Raw genomic sequence first — 15,972 nt, 5'->3', positions numbered from 1 at the left:
ATTTATTGTCTGTAGTTTTATCAATAAACAAACCAGTGATTTACTATATGTAAAATGTACTTCAAAGGTCCCCAATATATCTGTTTATGAGAGCTCATTTTAAAGAAAATAATACTTAGGATTTCCAGAACGGTATAATATTACTTCTCTTAAGATCAAAGGGGAAACTTAAACTCCCTGGTTTAAAAATTTAAGAGAATAATTTAAAGATTATTTAAAAATGAAAAAGAAAATCTAAATTGAAGATGCCAAAAAAAAATAAATATATAAAAATAACCCTCACCTTTCAAATTATTGAAGTGTACCCAGGAAGCAGGCTCTGGTGCCTTAGTTTCCATGTCCCTCTCAAACATAGTTTCCTCTGTCTCAGCTTTTTTGACTTTGTCTGCTTCTTTATCTGCATCAGTGAATTCTTCTATGTCTTCATCATCTCCTATATCAACAAAATTTTCTTCATCATCAGACTCCTAACCGAACAACAGATGGTTCATAAACTGGGTTAGTCAACTAGAAGCTGCAAGTCTGTACTCAATTAAGTAACACAGAGTTTTGAAGATATGCTTGTTGAAATTCTGCTAAAACCTCACAAAGTTCTAATCAAAGTAATATGATGACCACAAATGAAATTCAGAACAAGAGGTAAGACCATATTCTTGTCTCTAAATGTAACAGAGTATAATTCTGGGCCAAGAACCCCTCAGACTTTGGGACTCCGCTGCTTAACAATCTACCCCAAATAAATTTCTGACACCTTGAAAATATTTCTTAATACTACCAGTAACATATTGAATAAATAACCCTGTGGGGCAGGTGCTATTATTAGTTTCATTTCACAATTGAGGATCAGGCTTAAGAGATCTACCAGCTTTTTAACTTTTTGTAGCTATAGAGTGGTGAAAAAGGTTAATGTGTTTAGCTGCTAACTGAAAGATGGAGGTTTGCGTCTACCCAGAGGTACATAGAAAGACCCGGAGATCTACTTCCAAAAAACTAGCCATTGAAAGCCCTATGGAGCACAGTTGTACTCAGACACACAGGGCTGCTGTGTGTCTGAGTCAACTTGATGGCAACTGGAAAAAATCTCAGGGTTGTTAGTGCTGATTCTTACCACCAGAGGGGTCAAGCAACATGCCAGCCAGTACACTGTGCAACTGGGACTACAATTCAGGCCTGTCACACTCCAAGACCCATGCTTATGTGTTCCAGAGAGAGAACTAAGTAAGTTGTTGTCAGTGATACAGAGAAAAAAATACCAATATATTTTAAAGCCCACAAGATTTTAAGAGCTGTAAAATATACCGGATGATCATCTAGTTGACTTCTTAAAGCTGGTTTTGCTTTAAGGATCTCAGAAACAAGATATAAAGCTCCACATATGAACGGTGGCATCTGTTCACAAGTAACTTGAAGTAACCTCTTCAGAAAAGCCTTCACCCGGCGCAACACAATGTCAGCTTTCAGAGACTTGTAGACAAGGTTAAGAAACATGGCTTGCTTGGAACATGACAACAATCCTGGATCCAACATCTTCCTGTACAACAAAAACATAAAAATGTTAATCATAAACCTTCTCCACTTCCTGGGCCATGGTACCGTTATGTACCGCATCTGTGATATACTTCGTGGAAGTTGGTACCAATTTGGCCAGCTTGCAGTTGGTACCCCATTTTTTCAAATCGTAGACTCTAACAATTGTGGAAAGGCTCTGGGGCTTTTTTTTTTTTACTGAATCAGCACGATCAGTGAAATGTCACAAATTCCAATGCCAGCAGACCTGGATTTGCCACCTAACTTGGATTCTTCCTGGCTGTGAGACCATGGACAAATTACTGTACCACACAAATTGGAGTGCTGGTAAGAGGATTAAGCTAAAAAAAAAAAAAAAACAAAAAAAAGTGTGTAATCTATAGGATAGATGCCAACACATACATAGCATTTACTGAGTGGTAGGTAGTATTTAGCACTTAACATACACATGAAGGTCATGAGTTAGTATGTACATTAACTCATTCATCTTCATTCAAGTCCCCACCCTGCCGTTACTCTCTGTCTAACTTTGGGAAAGTTTCAGAATCTTCAAAGTAACCCTAAGAAATAGGTGCTTTTCTCTCCTTTCAATAGACAAACTGAAGTGCAGTCAAACAGAATTAATTAAAATGCCTACCAATGGGACTTTAATGATGATTAGCTAATCTGCACAGCAAACTAATAGTTGGGACACAAACCCAGGCAGTGTGACTTAAGTCCAGTGTTAACCTCTATATTTGTTTCTCACAAGATATATACATATAGGATCCTGAAAATGGTTAGGAGGAAATACAATAAATTCTTGAAGATAGCTTCTTGCGTTCCAAACTTTTACACTGTTTAGAGTATGACCCTTCAATGGGTGAGTTGCAACACATTTGCAAAGTTCTATAAACAAAATCTTAATTCCAATGCTAAAAAATATCTAAAATCGCCACCCCAACATTTCCTATCTAAAGTACTTTCTGTTTTACTTTCTTGTTTACCATCTGTCTTCCCCAATTAGAATGTAAGCCTTCTAGGGGAGGAATTTCTGCTCACTGTGCAATATCCTGAGCACCGCAAACAGTGCCCAGCATATAGTAAGCACTCAAAAAATATCTGCTAAATGAATTACTGAATGTCTGTATGGAAGATGGGAAGGAGGAGACACAGGACCAAGGATAAGGGGGATAAGGCAACTTCAATTATCCCTGCAGTTAAGTGCTATAGCTGCTAACCAAAAGGTCAGCAGTTCGAATCCACCAGGTGCTCCTTGGAAACTCTATGGTGCAGCTCTACTCTGTCCTATAGGGTAGCTATGAGTTGGAATCGACTCCACGGCAATGGGTTTGGTTTTCGGCCCTTTAGAGCAAAATAGTAATTTTGAAATATTAGGTGGTAAGACAGATGCGTGTTATATTTTTCTGCATGCTAACAATTTTCCAAAAAAAACCCAAACGAAACAATATATTCTAAGTGCCTAACACACAGTTTGTAAACAACAGGGAAACAGATTAAGTGGCTTACTCAAAGGTGGTGAGTAGTAAGCTGCTGGTGGAAAAGGCGGAGTGGGGCTAAATTTGTTTTCTAACTCTTTCTCTTGCCCCATACCCAGGCAGTGCACGTGCTATACTAACCAGCTGCCGTCAAGCTGACTCCAACCTACGGCGACCCAATGTGTGTCTGAGTAGAACTATGCTCCACAGGGTTTTCAATGGTTGCCTTTTTGGAAGCCAAATGCCAGGCCTTTCTTCAGAGGCACCTCTATGTGGACTCAAACCTTCAACCTTTCAATTGGCCGCCAAATGCGTTAACTGTCTGCAACAGGTCGTTCCCCACAGTCGCATACCGGGATAGTACAGACTTACCTGTATAATGCTGCATAGTATCGATCTGATATTGTCTGTTGAGAATTCATCACTTGGAACAACAACATCAAAGCCTGCACGCTGGTGTTGAAATTTACCATATGCAACACTTTAAACAGTGTGTCAAGCTGCTCCCTCACTTTGTCATCACCAGTCTGGGAATAAGGATATGCCCTATTTACTCCTGTTAAAAGTGCACTGAGCATTTTTGACTCGATATCTTTTTTCTTGATACAAGTCCGAAAAAAACAAAAATAAAGAGTTATTAATTTGTTAGCCAATTCACTCTCTTCATGGGAGAGAATCATTTGATTTAAAAAGCAAATTGCGTAATACTGAGCTTTGGGGCTGATATTTGAGCGGAACAGTAGCCTTTCTACTTCACTGCACACAACTCCTTTCATATTGGGATGTTTAGAAAGCAACGTTTCTAAGAGATGGGAGGCTTTTGTGGCTATTCTGTTCTGAGGATCTCCCAGTTTATTTACCACCTGCACAAGCAGAGCTTTTTCTTCCTCAGGTTTGTTACAAAGAAGCTCATGAGCCACTATCAGAGCTCTGGTTTTAGTGGTTACTAATGAATCATGACTTAAAGTTTCCAAGACGTGCACAAATTCAGCCACTAAGTGTTTCAGCTGGTGTTCAAAATACCATAATATCAGCCTTCTATCTCTTGAGTCCTTGTTGCCACTGGACAACTCTTCCAGTCTGTTGAAAGGATGCTGGCTGAAAATCCGTAGCTTTCGACTATCTGGCAAAAGGTCTGTAATGAGTAACTCTTTGAAAGTATCCAAAGCCATGAGGCACTGCTGTTTGCTGCCCTTCTTTTTAACGAGGTTCAACAGAGTGTCTACAAACTGGAGTGTATGAACAGCATCATCCTGAATAAGAAGAATCATGGCAGCCATCCTGTCACCTAGGGTCCCTGATGACACTATTGCCTTCATCCAGGTGGAAGAGCCTCCTTTTTGATTATTTGTCTTACTTTTGAATAAGTTGATTTCATGCTCATACAACTTCTGAGCCAAGGTTTTGTACTTAGACACAACATCCCGAGGCTGGGGTTCTAAGGAGTGTTCATTGCTATACTCCAGATCATACCATTTGCCCCCAGGTTTGAGTAACAACGTCTGTCTCTCTGAAAATTCAAAGATGTCCTGTTGCTTATCTTTCTTTACTTTTGGTATGGTGCTGCTGTTCTCATCAGGAAGCTGTTCTGCTCTCTTCTTATTTTTGATCTCACTGATTGATGTCCTTTTACTTTCTGCTGTGTTTTGCTTTTTATTTTCTATTTTAGATACTTTTGCTTCTTTTTTGCTGGCATTTTCTTTTTTAGCTGGTTCGCCATCTTCTTCTATTAAGAAAGTTTTTGCATACTTGGACAAATTAAGATTTTGAATAAATGCTTCCAGTTCACCCTGTTGAAGATCATCAATTGCTCTTTTTTTGCCTCCATCCACCACTTCCTCATTCTCATCCAGAGTAGCCAGCATGAGGTAATCTTGCTGCATAGAGACATAAAAAAAAAAAAAAAATTTTTTTTTGAAACATAAGGAAGTCAAAAATGTATGACATACCCAACAGTTCAGTTAAAACTTCGAAAACTGATTTGAATTTTCTATCTTTGCAATCAATTAAATTGGGTCATCATGGTATTGCCTGGGATCCCATCCTACACCAAAGTAAATACTTGATGGATCAAAGATTTAAATGTGAAAAGTAAAGCCAGAAGATAAAACATGATTTATTTCAGTGTAGGGAAAATCGTTTCAAATTTGACATAAAACTCAGGGCCCCAAAAGAAAAGGATCAGTAAATTTATCATTCTCTCTCATATAAAACATATACAAGTTTCAACTTGTATCATAGTAACTGAGTTTAATACCTTTTAATATAAAAGCTTCTCCACACCAAGTAAGAAAATGACCAATAACCACCCCTCCCCCCAAAAAGTGTGCAAAGGATATGAACAGTTCATAAAAAAAAAGATTCTTTAAAAATATGAAAAGATGTTCAACCTCACTGATATTTAGAGAAATCCAAATTAAAACAACAATACATCCATTTTTTAGTGTATCAGGTGAGCAAAAATAAAATTACAACACCTGATGTTGGGGTGAGGATGAGGGAAAAAGGTATGTTTGTACATTGCTGATGGGAATGTAAACTGGCATAACCTCTAGGGAGGGCAGTTTGTCAACTTCAATCAAAATTACAAGGCACATATCCTTTGATCCAACAGTTCTATCTCTATGCAATTAACTCACCCAAGTGTGGAAAAAATGTTTAAGGTTATTCACTGCAGCATTATCTGAAATAGCAAGACCGGCAACAACTTAAATATCCACAATCAATGACTCGTTAGATAAATTAAGACAAACACAATGATTTATGCAATCGAAACAAATGCACAGATGTTTCTATGAACTGATATGGAAGGATCTCTAACACAGTAACAACAACAAAAAGATACAAAATAGCACACATACAACATGGTACCATTTGTATAAAAAGTAACATATATACCTTTTGTGCATATGTATATATATATTAGCTCAGAAATGTATAAAATATTCCTGGAAAATGGAAACACTTGTAAAAGTTATTACTTCCTGGAAGGGAAACTGGATGGCTGGAGATAGGAGTGGGAAAGACTTTTCACCAAGTACTCGCTACCCCCTTTTTCAAACGTTTTAAAGTTTGTGTCATGTGCGTGTACAGAGCAGACTGTGAGTCTGCCCCTGCAGATTGCGTTTCTCCTGCCTCTAATCCCACAAAGTCTAGTCTCAAAACAAAATAGTATTTTTAAATATAAGCCAAATGCTACCATGTATTTGCTCAAAATCTTCCAGTGGCCTCTCATCTAATTAAGAGCAAGTCTGCTTTCTCACCTTTCTGATCTCAGTTCTTACTGCTCTCCCCTTACCTTACTGCCTTAATCGCACTGACATTTTTGCTTTTCATGGAATAGGTCACGCACGCTCCTGCCTCAGACTTTCCGTGCATTTGCTGCTCCATCTGACTGGATGCCACACGGCTCATTCCTTCCTCTCCTTCAGGTTTTTGCTCATGTTATCTTCTCAGTGATGCCTTCTCATCCTCCCCCCCACGTTGTCTTATTTTCCTCCATAGCACTATTCATTATCAATAATCTGTTGTTTCTCTCTTTTAACTACAACGTAAATTCCCAGGGAGCATATAGTTTCTTAAGCGTACAGTGAGCATGTTCGTGTACCGGGCGAACAAATTTAAACTCCCACACCCCTGGAGTCCAAATCACTGATGCCACGAGGTCAGGACGTGTTCTCTCCGATTTGATGCAGTGATGGCTACCCCACGCCAATAGAGCGAGAACTGCCTACACCCTGACAAAGGCCAGTCCGAAACTACTTTCCTGCTAGGAGCAGCAGAGAAGAAGAGCGCAGAAAGCGCACGAAGCAGGTTGCGAAGCCGGAATCTGGGTCCAAGGGCCCGCCCTCTACGTCCCCCTTCTTCCGAGGGCCCTGGACGCCCACGGCCATTACCTTGGTGCCTCCGAGCCGTAACACCTCCTCCAGGGAGAACCCCCTCTCAGCTTCATCGTTATCATCCTCATCGTCGTCGTCCGGATCTTCTACCGCCTCGTCCGGGCCCCAGGGCCTCTTAGCATGGAACTCCAAAGGCTTCTGAGCGGCGGCCATGGTTCGCGACGCACGCGCGCAGTCCGGAGCTTACTTCCGTTCGGCCGAGTGACGTACTTCCCTATGGGCGGGGCCCGGCCTCCCGGAAATGGCCGCAGTCCCCTCCCTCGAGCTGCAGGGGGACGAGCGGTGTTGGGCATGGGTGTCCTCTCGCGGGCTGGCGCGGGGCCGTTGTGCGCCGCGGCGCGCGCGGGTAGGCATCGGCGCTGCCGAGTCCAGGGCGTCTTCCTTGGAGCTCCTGTTGGGGGTTCGGGGGTTTCCCCTGGAGCCGAAGGTGCTCGGGGTTGACACGTGATGGCCGTGGGGTCGTGGGCAGTGCTCGCTTTCCCGCGCCTCCTTGGGGGTGGGCGTGACGTCAGTTCACCCTCTCGGGTTGAGGCGCGATTCAAGCTTGACGAAGCTGCTGTGAAAGCGCTCGGGCTACTTTGCACATGTAAATATTAAGATTTTTGATGGGTTCTGTCTGATGTGTTTGGTTTCTCGTAGTCATTCCTCGTTTTTGGAGAGGGAAATGCTTCAGCTCCGGGAAAGAGCCTGCAGAAAACAGCTCGGTGACTCCGATGCTGCGGCATCTCAAGTACAAAATCAAGTCTACTGGCCCCATCACTGTGGCCGAGTACATGAGGGAAGTCTTGACTAACCCAGCCAAGGTAGGGGCCTGGGAGCCAGAGGACCAGGTCGCTGAAACAGATTTGCAAGGTTTGGGGCCAGCGCGAGTGAGAGCCAGGTGGAGCCCGAGGGTCCTCGGCCCGAGCAGCGGGGTGCTTTCCCGGGGGAAATCTTGGGACAGATAAAAGAATACCCTTTGGTCCCTCCTGACCCTGTGGGTTGCTGATCGTGATTTAGTACTTATTTTGGACAGGATAATCTTAAAAGACAAAATGCTCAGCCGTTGACTCAGATTGTGTCGTGGTGAGGAGGCTTCATTAGTTTATTCTGCAGCTATTTATTGGATTCCTCGCAGGGGCCAGGCAAAGGGTCCGGGATAGAGCAAAGAACAAGATGCCTCCTTCATGGAGCTTACAGTCCAGCTGTAAATTAGCCCCTGCCGGGCTCTGGCTCACCGGCTCTCAGTTGGTAGAGTCTCTTCTTGTGTCTTTGGATTTGCAGCTTTCCAAAGAATAATCCGTCTTTGGTAAAGTTTTATTATGGCAAGAAAATAATTTGTTATTAGCATAAACCGTTTACTAGCCTCTTTGTAGCTTAAATATCCCTTGAAGAAAAATATTTAAGACTATTTACCATTTCAGATGAAATCTGCTGTAAAAATGGAAGTACTTAATACAAAAAGCTCAAGTTTATTTGTAAACTGCAAATAGTTATTGAAACTGGTTTTTCCAACAGTCTGTGAACATCTAGACCGTGCTGGTTATCCCTTACCGAGTAATCGCTATATGCCTGGTCCGACCAGAGCAGTTTGGGTGATTATCTCATGACAATCTATGACGAATCCATTTTACAAATACAGTTGCTGAGATTACATAGCTAATAAAAGACAGAACTGGGACTGGGAACAGGCAATCAGGCTGCAGATTCTATACTCTTAGCATTTTGCTGTATCATAATTAAGTAGAAATGCTGTAATGGGAATATATTCAAGGGGTTTATGGCAATTTAGGGGACGGGTAGCCGACCAGGGCTTTGAACTGGTTCGTTGTGGTTAAACCTCTGCTGAGAATTTGCATTTCCACCCCAGATAGGGAATCAGAATCTACATTTTAACAAGATCTGCAGGTGATTCTTGTATATAATAAATTTTGAGAACCACTGCTCTACTAGTGGTTCTCAGAATTGGTCCCTAACCAGCAGCATTAACATTGCCTGGGAATTTGTTAGAGATGCAAATTCTCAGCACAGATTCCCTTCCCAGTGAACCTGGTTCTAAACTCTGGCTGCAGTCAACTAAGGACTAGTCAGGAAATGCTTCCAAGTAGCAGAGGTTCCTGAGTTTCTTCTTGAGTTATCCCATCCCAAAAAACCCACTGCCGTGGAGCTGATTCCGACTCATAGCGACCCTATAGGTTATCAGATGGAGGAAAGGTGAATGGTATTCAGGGAAAGAGACCAATATGAACAAGGGCTCAGAGGTGAGGGAGAACCTGACTAGAACCCCAGAGGCATGAAGGGCCTGTGTGAGTGATGAGATCGAAGATGTAGACAGGGACCAGATCATAAAGGACTTGGTATGAGCTGCTTGGAGTTTGTATATTATTCGGAAGGTGATGGGGAGCCTCTGTAATTGTTTAAGCGGAGGAGGGATGTGATCAGATTTGTGCGTTAGACATTTTACTCATTTTACTTGAGTAATGGGTTAACCATAGGCTGGCTGTGGAGAAGGCTGTTGGCAGAGGGCTCAGTACAGATGCTGTGTGAGAGATGATGAGGGCTGGGTCAGGTCAGTGGCAGTGCTGATAAAGGGGAGGTGACTAATTCCAGCAGAGTTCAGGAGACAGAATGATAACTGATTGGATTTATGAGATGAGGGAAGGATGGCTTTCCTATCTGGGCAAATGGGTAGGTGGATGGTGGAGTTATTTCTAGGAGAAGGAATGCAGGAGGAGGAGGGAAAGGATGAAGAGTTCAGTCTGATGATCTGAATATAAAGTATATATGGGACTCGGAGGTGGAAATCTCCAGCTGGAAGTCGGGATTCAGTGCCTGGGAGGGCTGTCTCTGTTGGGGTGGCTTCAGAGGGCATTGGAATCATCTTCTGGGTTTTCTTGATACTGGAAAGCCTGGAGTCTTTACTGCTCTAGGATTAAGCACTGTCATAGCATTGTGACCTGCATTTCCTTGTCTGCTCCGCAAAGCCACCTGGTGAAAGCCTGTTGTCCTTTCATTTTAGGATGTTTCATGTTTTGCCAGGTTGCAGTAAGAGATCTGTGGAATTCTGGGGTTTGTTTAACTTTTACGTTGGATGTGGTGGAGTGACCTGTGTGTCAAGAGCTTAAGTAAAGGCAGGGATCCTTTAGTGCTCTTGGTCAGTGCCATCAGGGATCAAAAGCTCCTAGAGGGAGAAACTTTAGAACAAACATCTCTGAGGTAGAGTGAAGGACCACTTGTCCTTTATCCATTTATCAAATTCTTATTGGGGCTCCAAACCTGCCAGGCACTATTCCAGGCCTTGGGAATTCTGCATTGAACAATGGAGCATGGGGCTTCTGTTCCAGTGAGGAAAATCCGTTGCTGGCGAGTCAATTCCGACTCAATGCGACCCTATAGGACAGAGTAGAACTGCCCTACAGAGTTTCCAAGGACCACCTGGTGGATTCAAACTGTGGACCTTTTGGGTAGCAGCTGTAGCTCTTAACCACTAGCCACCAGGCTTTCCTTCTAGTGAGAAAGTGGACTGTAAACAGGGAACAGATAGTTAAACAAGATAATTCTAGATTGTCCCACCTGCTTCTGAAAGAAAAACAAAAAAACAGGATGACGGGATTGAAAATAGTAGTGCAGTAGGAATGGGGTGTGGAGAAGTTCCTTAGGTAGGTGGCCGGGGAAGGCCTCTCTGAGAAGTACCTTTGAGCTTAGGCTTGAAGGATGAGAATGGGCCACCATGGCAAAGACCTGGGTGAAGTGAGTTCCCCACAGAGGAACATGAAATACTAAATGTCTGAGCTGGGAAATGCCTTGACACAGAGAAGAGAGAGGAGGCCATTGTGGCTGGAAGGTAGTGACTGGGATGGGGGTCCTGACAGTGAGAAGAGTGAGATAAGTTTGGAGAAGAGCCAGCCCATGGAAGCCTTTGTGGAATTTCAAATTTTCTGTTAGCACAGTGGGAAGCCAGTAAAGTGTTTTTAGCCAGAAAGTATCAAGGTCTGATTTATTTTTACACAGATCATACTGGCTAATGTGTGGAGAACAGACTGTAGAGGGACAAGAGCAGGAGCCTGTGGAAATGACTAGACCAGACTGGTGGTAGCAGAAGTGGAGTGAGAAGAGGATGGTTTAGAAATATATCTTGTCCTGACAGGATTTGCTGATGGATTAGGTGTGGGAGGGTAAAGGAAAGGGAGGAACCAAGAATGACTCTTACTTTTCAGCTTGAGTAATTGGGTGATGGTGGTACCTTCTGCTGAGACAGTGAAGACGGAGGAGGTGTAGGGTACAGGGGTGGGGCGTGCACCAAGAGCTGCCGTGCAGGCATATCATGTTGGTAACGACATCCGGGTAGAGAAAGCAGGCCGTTGCTTTTAAGAGTCTGGAGCTCAGGAGAAAGATTGCGTATACCTGTATAAATTTGGGCATTAGCAGTATAGAGACGGTGTTTAAAGCCAAGGGGCCAGGGAGACTGAACTTAGAGAAAAGAAGGGTTTCTAGGACTAAGCCTTAAGGTAACTGTAAGAGCTCCCATAGAAGAGAGCTTCTTAACCTGTAAGAATAGAGCTTCTTAATCTACAGACCCTTGAATAGAAATCTGGGGGTTCAGGAAGTTGGATGGGGAAAAAAATGAAACCTTTATTCTCGTTAACTTGTAACTAAAACTTAGCGTTTCTTCAGTTATGAACACAGGGTAACAACCAGTAGCATCAGCAATACCCGTGGCTTTGTCATCAGTGGAAGTCACTGATACTGCCGTATCATATTACAGTGATCACAGGTATCTCGAGATATCATTCATGCTACCCTGCTTCAAAACTTTGGTAATTATTAGACCTACTACTCAATGTTATTTTTTAACACACTAATTTGGAAGCAAAGGAGCCTCTTTATTAAGTGCTTGGTTGCCAACCAAAAGGTCAGCGTTTCAAACCTACCAGCTGCTCCATGGGAGAAAGATGTGGCAATCTGCTTCCATAAAGATTACAGCCTTGGAAACCCTATGGAACAGTTTTACTCCGTCCTATAGGGTTGCTATGCGCCGGAATTGGCTCGACGGCAGTGTGTACCTATACCTAATAAAGGAGCATATATAAATCTGTTTTTTAAGCATTTTGATAAGTATATTTTGATTTATTTCTTTTGTGTTTTAAGTGTAATGTGTTTAAAAACACTGAAGGGGTCTGTAGGCTTTACCAGACTCCCAGAGTGGTTCTTAACACCAAAAGGCTAGGGACCACTGAAATGCTTACTTATGAAGGGAACGAGAAAGGCTGGAAGGGAATATTGGGTGGAATGAAAAAACATTATTGTAAAGATGGAAGTGACTTGATCACATTTTGAACGCTGAGAGGGAGAAGTTGAAGCTATTGGGGGAGGACGGTACACGGAGCTAGGTCTGTGGATTGGTGTGAGGCATGGTGATCCAGAGCACAGGTGGAGGGCTAGGTTTGGATAAGGGGAAGGAGAAGACATATCATCTTCTGAGTTCTGAGAAAAGGAGGGGAACAGGTGGAGGCAAGGTAGGGTCAGGAGCCCAGGTCACCTGCTGAGAGTGAGGTGGTAGAATATAGGGCTTGAGGAGTAAAGCGAATTTCTTAACAGGCAATTCTTGAATATTTCCTGAAGATTATGCTAAAACTTGGGATATAAAGGCAATTAAGACATAGCCCTTGCCCCCAAATAACAGTGTCTTCTCATGAGGAACATAGACATATAAATAAACTCAGAAAAGAAAGCACAGCATTTGGTCTGAGGTTGGAGGCTGAAGGAGGAGGTCGTTGGAGGCTTCCCAGGAGGCTGGCATTTGGACAGACTTGGAGGATGAGCATGAGATCGCCAGGGAAAACTGGAAAGGGAGAAGGAGAACATGAGCAATAGCATGAATGTATGGAGAAGCAGGGCTAATTTTTAAGAAAATTTTTATTGAAATACAACATTCATACAGAAAAGTACATAAATCATGAGTATATAGCTATGAATTTTCAAAATGAACACTCTCATGTAATCAGCACCCAGATCAGGAAACAACATGACAAGCAAGCAGGGCTAATTTGAAAGAGAAAGTGTGAGACTTGGGAGAGGAGGCTGGGGGGAGGCAGGGTCTCCCCAGGTGGGATGTGGGGCCGGCAGAGGGAGGAGGAAGTTGTGGGAGTCAGAGACAGCCGTGGGAGTCAGAGACAGCCATGGCAGGGCTTCCGCCTTTATACCTCGGAGGGTAATTGTTCTCTGTCATTCTCCAAAATGACTATTACTTAGTAAAATTTAGGTAAAGATACCATCTTCACACTTGCTTATTTAGAAGAGAGAATTCTTCCTAAAGAATTATTTTATTGTGTACATATATAAGATTTTGGGGGGTTCAAAAAAGCCCCCTTTGAAAGTTAATTTGTTTTCTCCATTTTCTTTTTTTACTCAGGGATATTATGTGCACCGTGACATGCTAGGAGAAAAAGGAGATTTCATTACTTCACCTGAAATAAGTCAGATCTTTGGGGAGGTAATATCGAATGTAAACTGTAAAAGAAACTCTAGTGTCATAAATCTTTGAGAACAGATGAAGTTATATTATTCTGTGTTTTCCAGCTTTTTTTCGTGTATGATTCATCAAATATTTTAATTTCATAGTAGTTTATGTACTGAGGGAATAGAGAGGCAATAGCGGGAAGAAAATGATAGAGAAGACATTTGAAAAGTTCCTACTTCACTAAAATAAAGGAAATGAAGAGGTAGGGACAAAGGTAAATAGATGGAAAAAAGAAGTAGAGTGGTAGACAAGAGGAGAATGAGATGAAATGTGAGACTGGAAGAAGAAGGACTGACAAAAGGAAAGCTGAGGAAAGAGGGAGAGAATATCCAAGAAGTAAGAGAGAAAAGGTAATACTGAGAAATTAGTAAAATGAAGATGAGCCCTAAGGCCACCAACCAGGAGTTAGCCATAGTTACAGTAGGAGTCTCCATTAAGAAACTTTGAATTCCCTGTAGGATTCTAGTTCATTTATTTTCATGCAGGTATGTTTGAACAATTTAGAAATAGAAAATGGTATATAGGAGAAAGTAGAATCCAGGTATTGAAAATCATTAATTATAACTGAGAGCCGTGTAATTATTTAACTCATATGAATATGAAAAAATGACAAAATCATATTTCAGATGTGTATTTACTTTCAAATAATAGCATCTCTCTGTAAGTGAAATCCTCTTATCTCTGTTCAAGGGATCTTTTATAACAGGAGCTTGCCCTATAACCAGTATCTTTGTTTATTAAGCTTTCTCAATGGTGTCTGTTGTGACATAGTTCAGTGAAGTTCCTGTGTGTCTGTGTGTGTATATGTCTGTACAGGTATGTGTTACTTAATGTCCATGATACATTCCGTGAAAGAGGACGTTATATGATTTGGACACTGTGCAAACACCTGTGCAGGGCTTGGGGCTCCTGGGCCTGGCCCCGGGGGCTGCTGTGCGGTGCATATGGGAAGCTCCTGCCGAGGACGCCTCAGGTGAATGCTTGGCCGGGTCTCCCCCAGCTGTCGCCAGCTTCCCTTCTAAGCCAGATGCAGAGAACACCAGCTTACCCATGAGAACCTGCCCTGGGGGTGTAGGGGGAGGTAAGCGTGGGCCAAGGGGGCCGAGGGCTCCCGAGCCAGGGCTGGGGTGTCTGGGGCATGTACCTTTCCATCAGCGCCCTGTAGGACCACATTGGACAAAATGCAGGGACTAGACCTACCAAGTGGTGGGAGCCAAGGGTGAACAGGCTTGGGAGTTTGGGCCTGGGCCTCCATTGCCACAGACTAGGTGGCTTCTGGGCCACACACATCAGCCAGGCAGAAGTTATACTGCGGCCTCAGACACCTGGGTGCCCTGGCCCGGCCATATATGTGGTTGGACATTTCCCAAATAGACATTAAGTGACGCAAACCTGTACATATATATTAAATAACATACATCGTGGATATTTACAAACATTTTCCTTTTGGCCTAAAGTGCAGTTATGTGGAATTTTATATCATGGTATACTTTATAATACTTTAATGTAATTTTTGCATTGTCACAGCTACTGGGGATATGGTTCATTAGTGAATGGATGGCCACTGGGAAAAGCTCAACTTTCCAACTGGTGGAACTGGGTCCAGGTAGAGGTACCCTAACTGGAGATATTTTGAGGGTAGGTAATAAAAGAAAATAAAAGAATACCTTAAAGTGTCATGAAGATGAACTGTACTACTTCTGACTGTTTGCGAACTTTGTGAATTTCCTTGGCTTTCAGTCCTACTTCCTTGATCTCATATTTTTCAGCTAAAATATCACGTCAGAATAACAAAATTAATTGTTATTGTCTATTTGTAAGCTTAAAAAAGGGAAGAGGAATGTGAAAGCTAAAAGTATAAATTGTTTAGAAGACAATAAGGGAGAATATATTTGCCTTCTGAGTTGCGGAAGGGAAAGGTAATCATTTCAACTACACTAAAGTTAAGAACTTTTGGTCTTCAAAGACACCGTGAAGACAATGAAAAGCCAAGCCACAGATTGGAAGAAGATATTTGTAATACATATAACCAACAAAGAATAGTAATTAGAATATATAAAGAATGCCTTTAAATCAATAAGAAGGCAGATAACTCAATATAAAATTCTGGTCTGAGACTGAACAGGATTTTCATAAAGGAAGAAATCCAATTGGCCGATAAAAACAAAAAGGTATTTATTTAGCTTCATTGATAATCAGGGTAATGAAAATTAAAATCACACTGAGACACCACTGTACTCTCTCTAGATTGGGAAAAATTAGTCTGATAACCCCACGTGTTGGTGAGGGTGGGGAGATGTGAAGCAGTGGGGATTCTCATAAACCGCTTGTGAGAGTGTAATTTGGTACAGCCACGTTGAAAAGGTATTGAACGTTACTTGCTAATGTCATAGTTGTATTATGTGACCCAGTGATTTCATCGCTAGGCAAATGCCCTAGAAAACCTTATGCATATTTGCATCAGGAGACATGTACAGGAATGTAGCAGCGTTATTTAGAAGAACAAAGAGCTGGAAACAGCCCAAGTGCCTGTGAGTGGGAGAACAGATAAACACACAGTGGCATAGTC

At 42.3% G+C, this 15,972-nt stretch overlaps 2 protein-coding genes across 6 annotated transcripts in view; one reads left to right on the top strand and one right to left on the bottom strand.

Moving 5' to 3' along the window:
- Positions 1 to 7,057, bottom strand: part of CEBPZ (CCAAT enhancer binding protein zeta) — a 24,106-nt gene extending 17,049 nt beyond the window's left edge. The window contains exons 1-4 of the mRNA XM_049870607.1: positions 6,902 to 7,057; positions 3,378 to 4,882; positions 1,300 to 1,531; positions 284 to 467 (exon numbers count right to left, since the gene is read on the bottom strand). Coding sequence (XP_049726564.1) covers positions 284 to 467; positions 1,300 to 1,531; positions 3,378 to 4,882; positions 6,902 to 7,057 — 2,077 coding nt within the window. The remainder of the gene's footprint in view (positions 1 to 283; positions 468 to 1,299; positions 1,532 to 3,377; positions 4,883 to 6,901) is intronic.
- Positions 7,025 to 15,972, top strand: part of NDUFAF7 (NADH:ubiquinone oxidoreductase complex assembly factor 7) — a 22,046-nt gene continuing 13,098 nt past the window's right edge. Inside the window, exons 1-4 of one of the 5 annotated variants that reach the window (XM_049870614.1) lie at positions 7,025 to 7,250; positions 7,544 to 7,707; positions 13,296 to 13,376; positions 14,931 to 15,041. In XM_049870614.1, the coding sequence (XP_049726571.1) occupies positions 7,025 to 7,250; positions 7,544 to 7,707; positions 13,296 to 13,376; positions 14,931 to 15,041 (582 nt within the window). Of the gene's footprint in view, positions 7,251 to 7,543; positions 7,708 to 11,573; positions 11,701 to 13,295; positions 13,377 to 14,219; positions 14,377 to 14,930; positions 15,042 to 15,972 lie in introns of those variants that run through there. The other 4 variants (XM_049870610.1, XM_049870613.1, XM_049870612.1 and 1 more) reach the window with 4 other exon arrangements.

Source organism: Elephas maximus, chromosome 26 (assembly GCF_024166365.1).
Source record: "Elephas maximus indicus isolate mEleMax1 chromosome 26, mEleMax1 primary haplotype, whole genome shotgun sequence".
Taxonomy (NCBI): domain Eukaryota; kingdom Metazoa; phylum Chordata; class Mammalia; order Proboscidea; family Elephantidae; genus Elephas; species Elephas maximus.
This window is presented reverse-complemented; position numbering and strand designations above follow the sequence as displayed.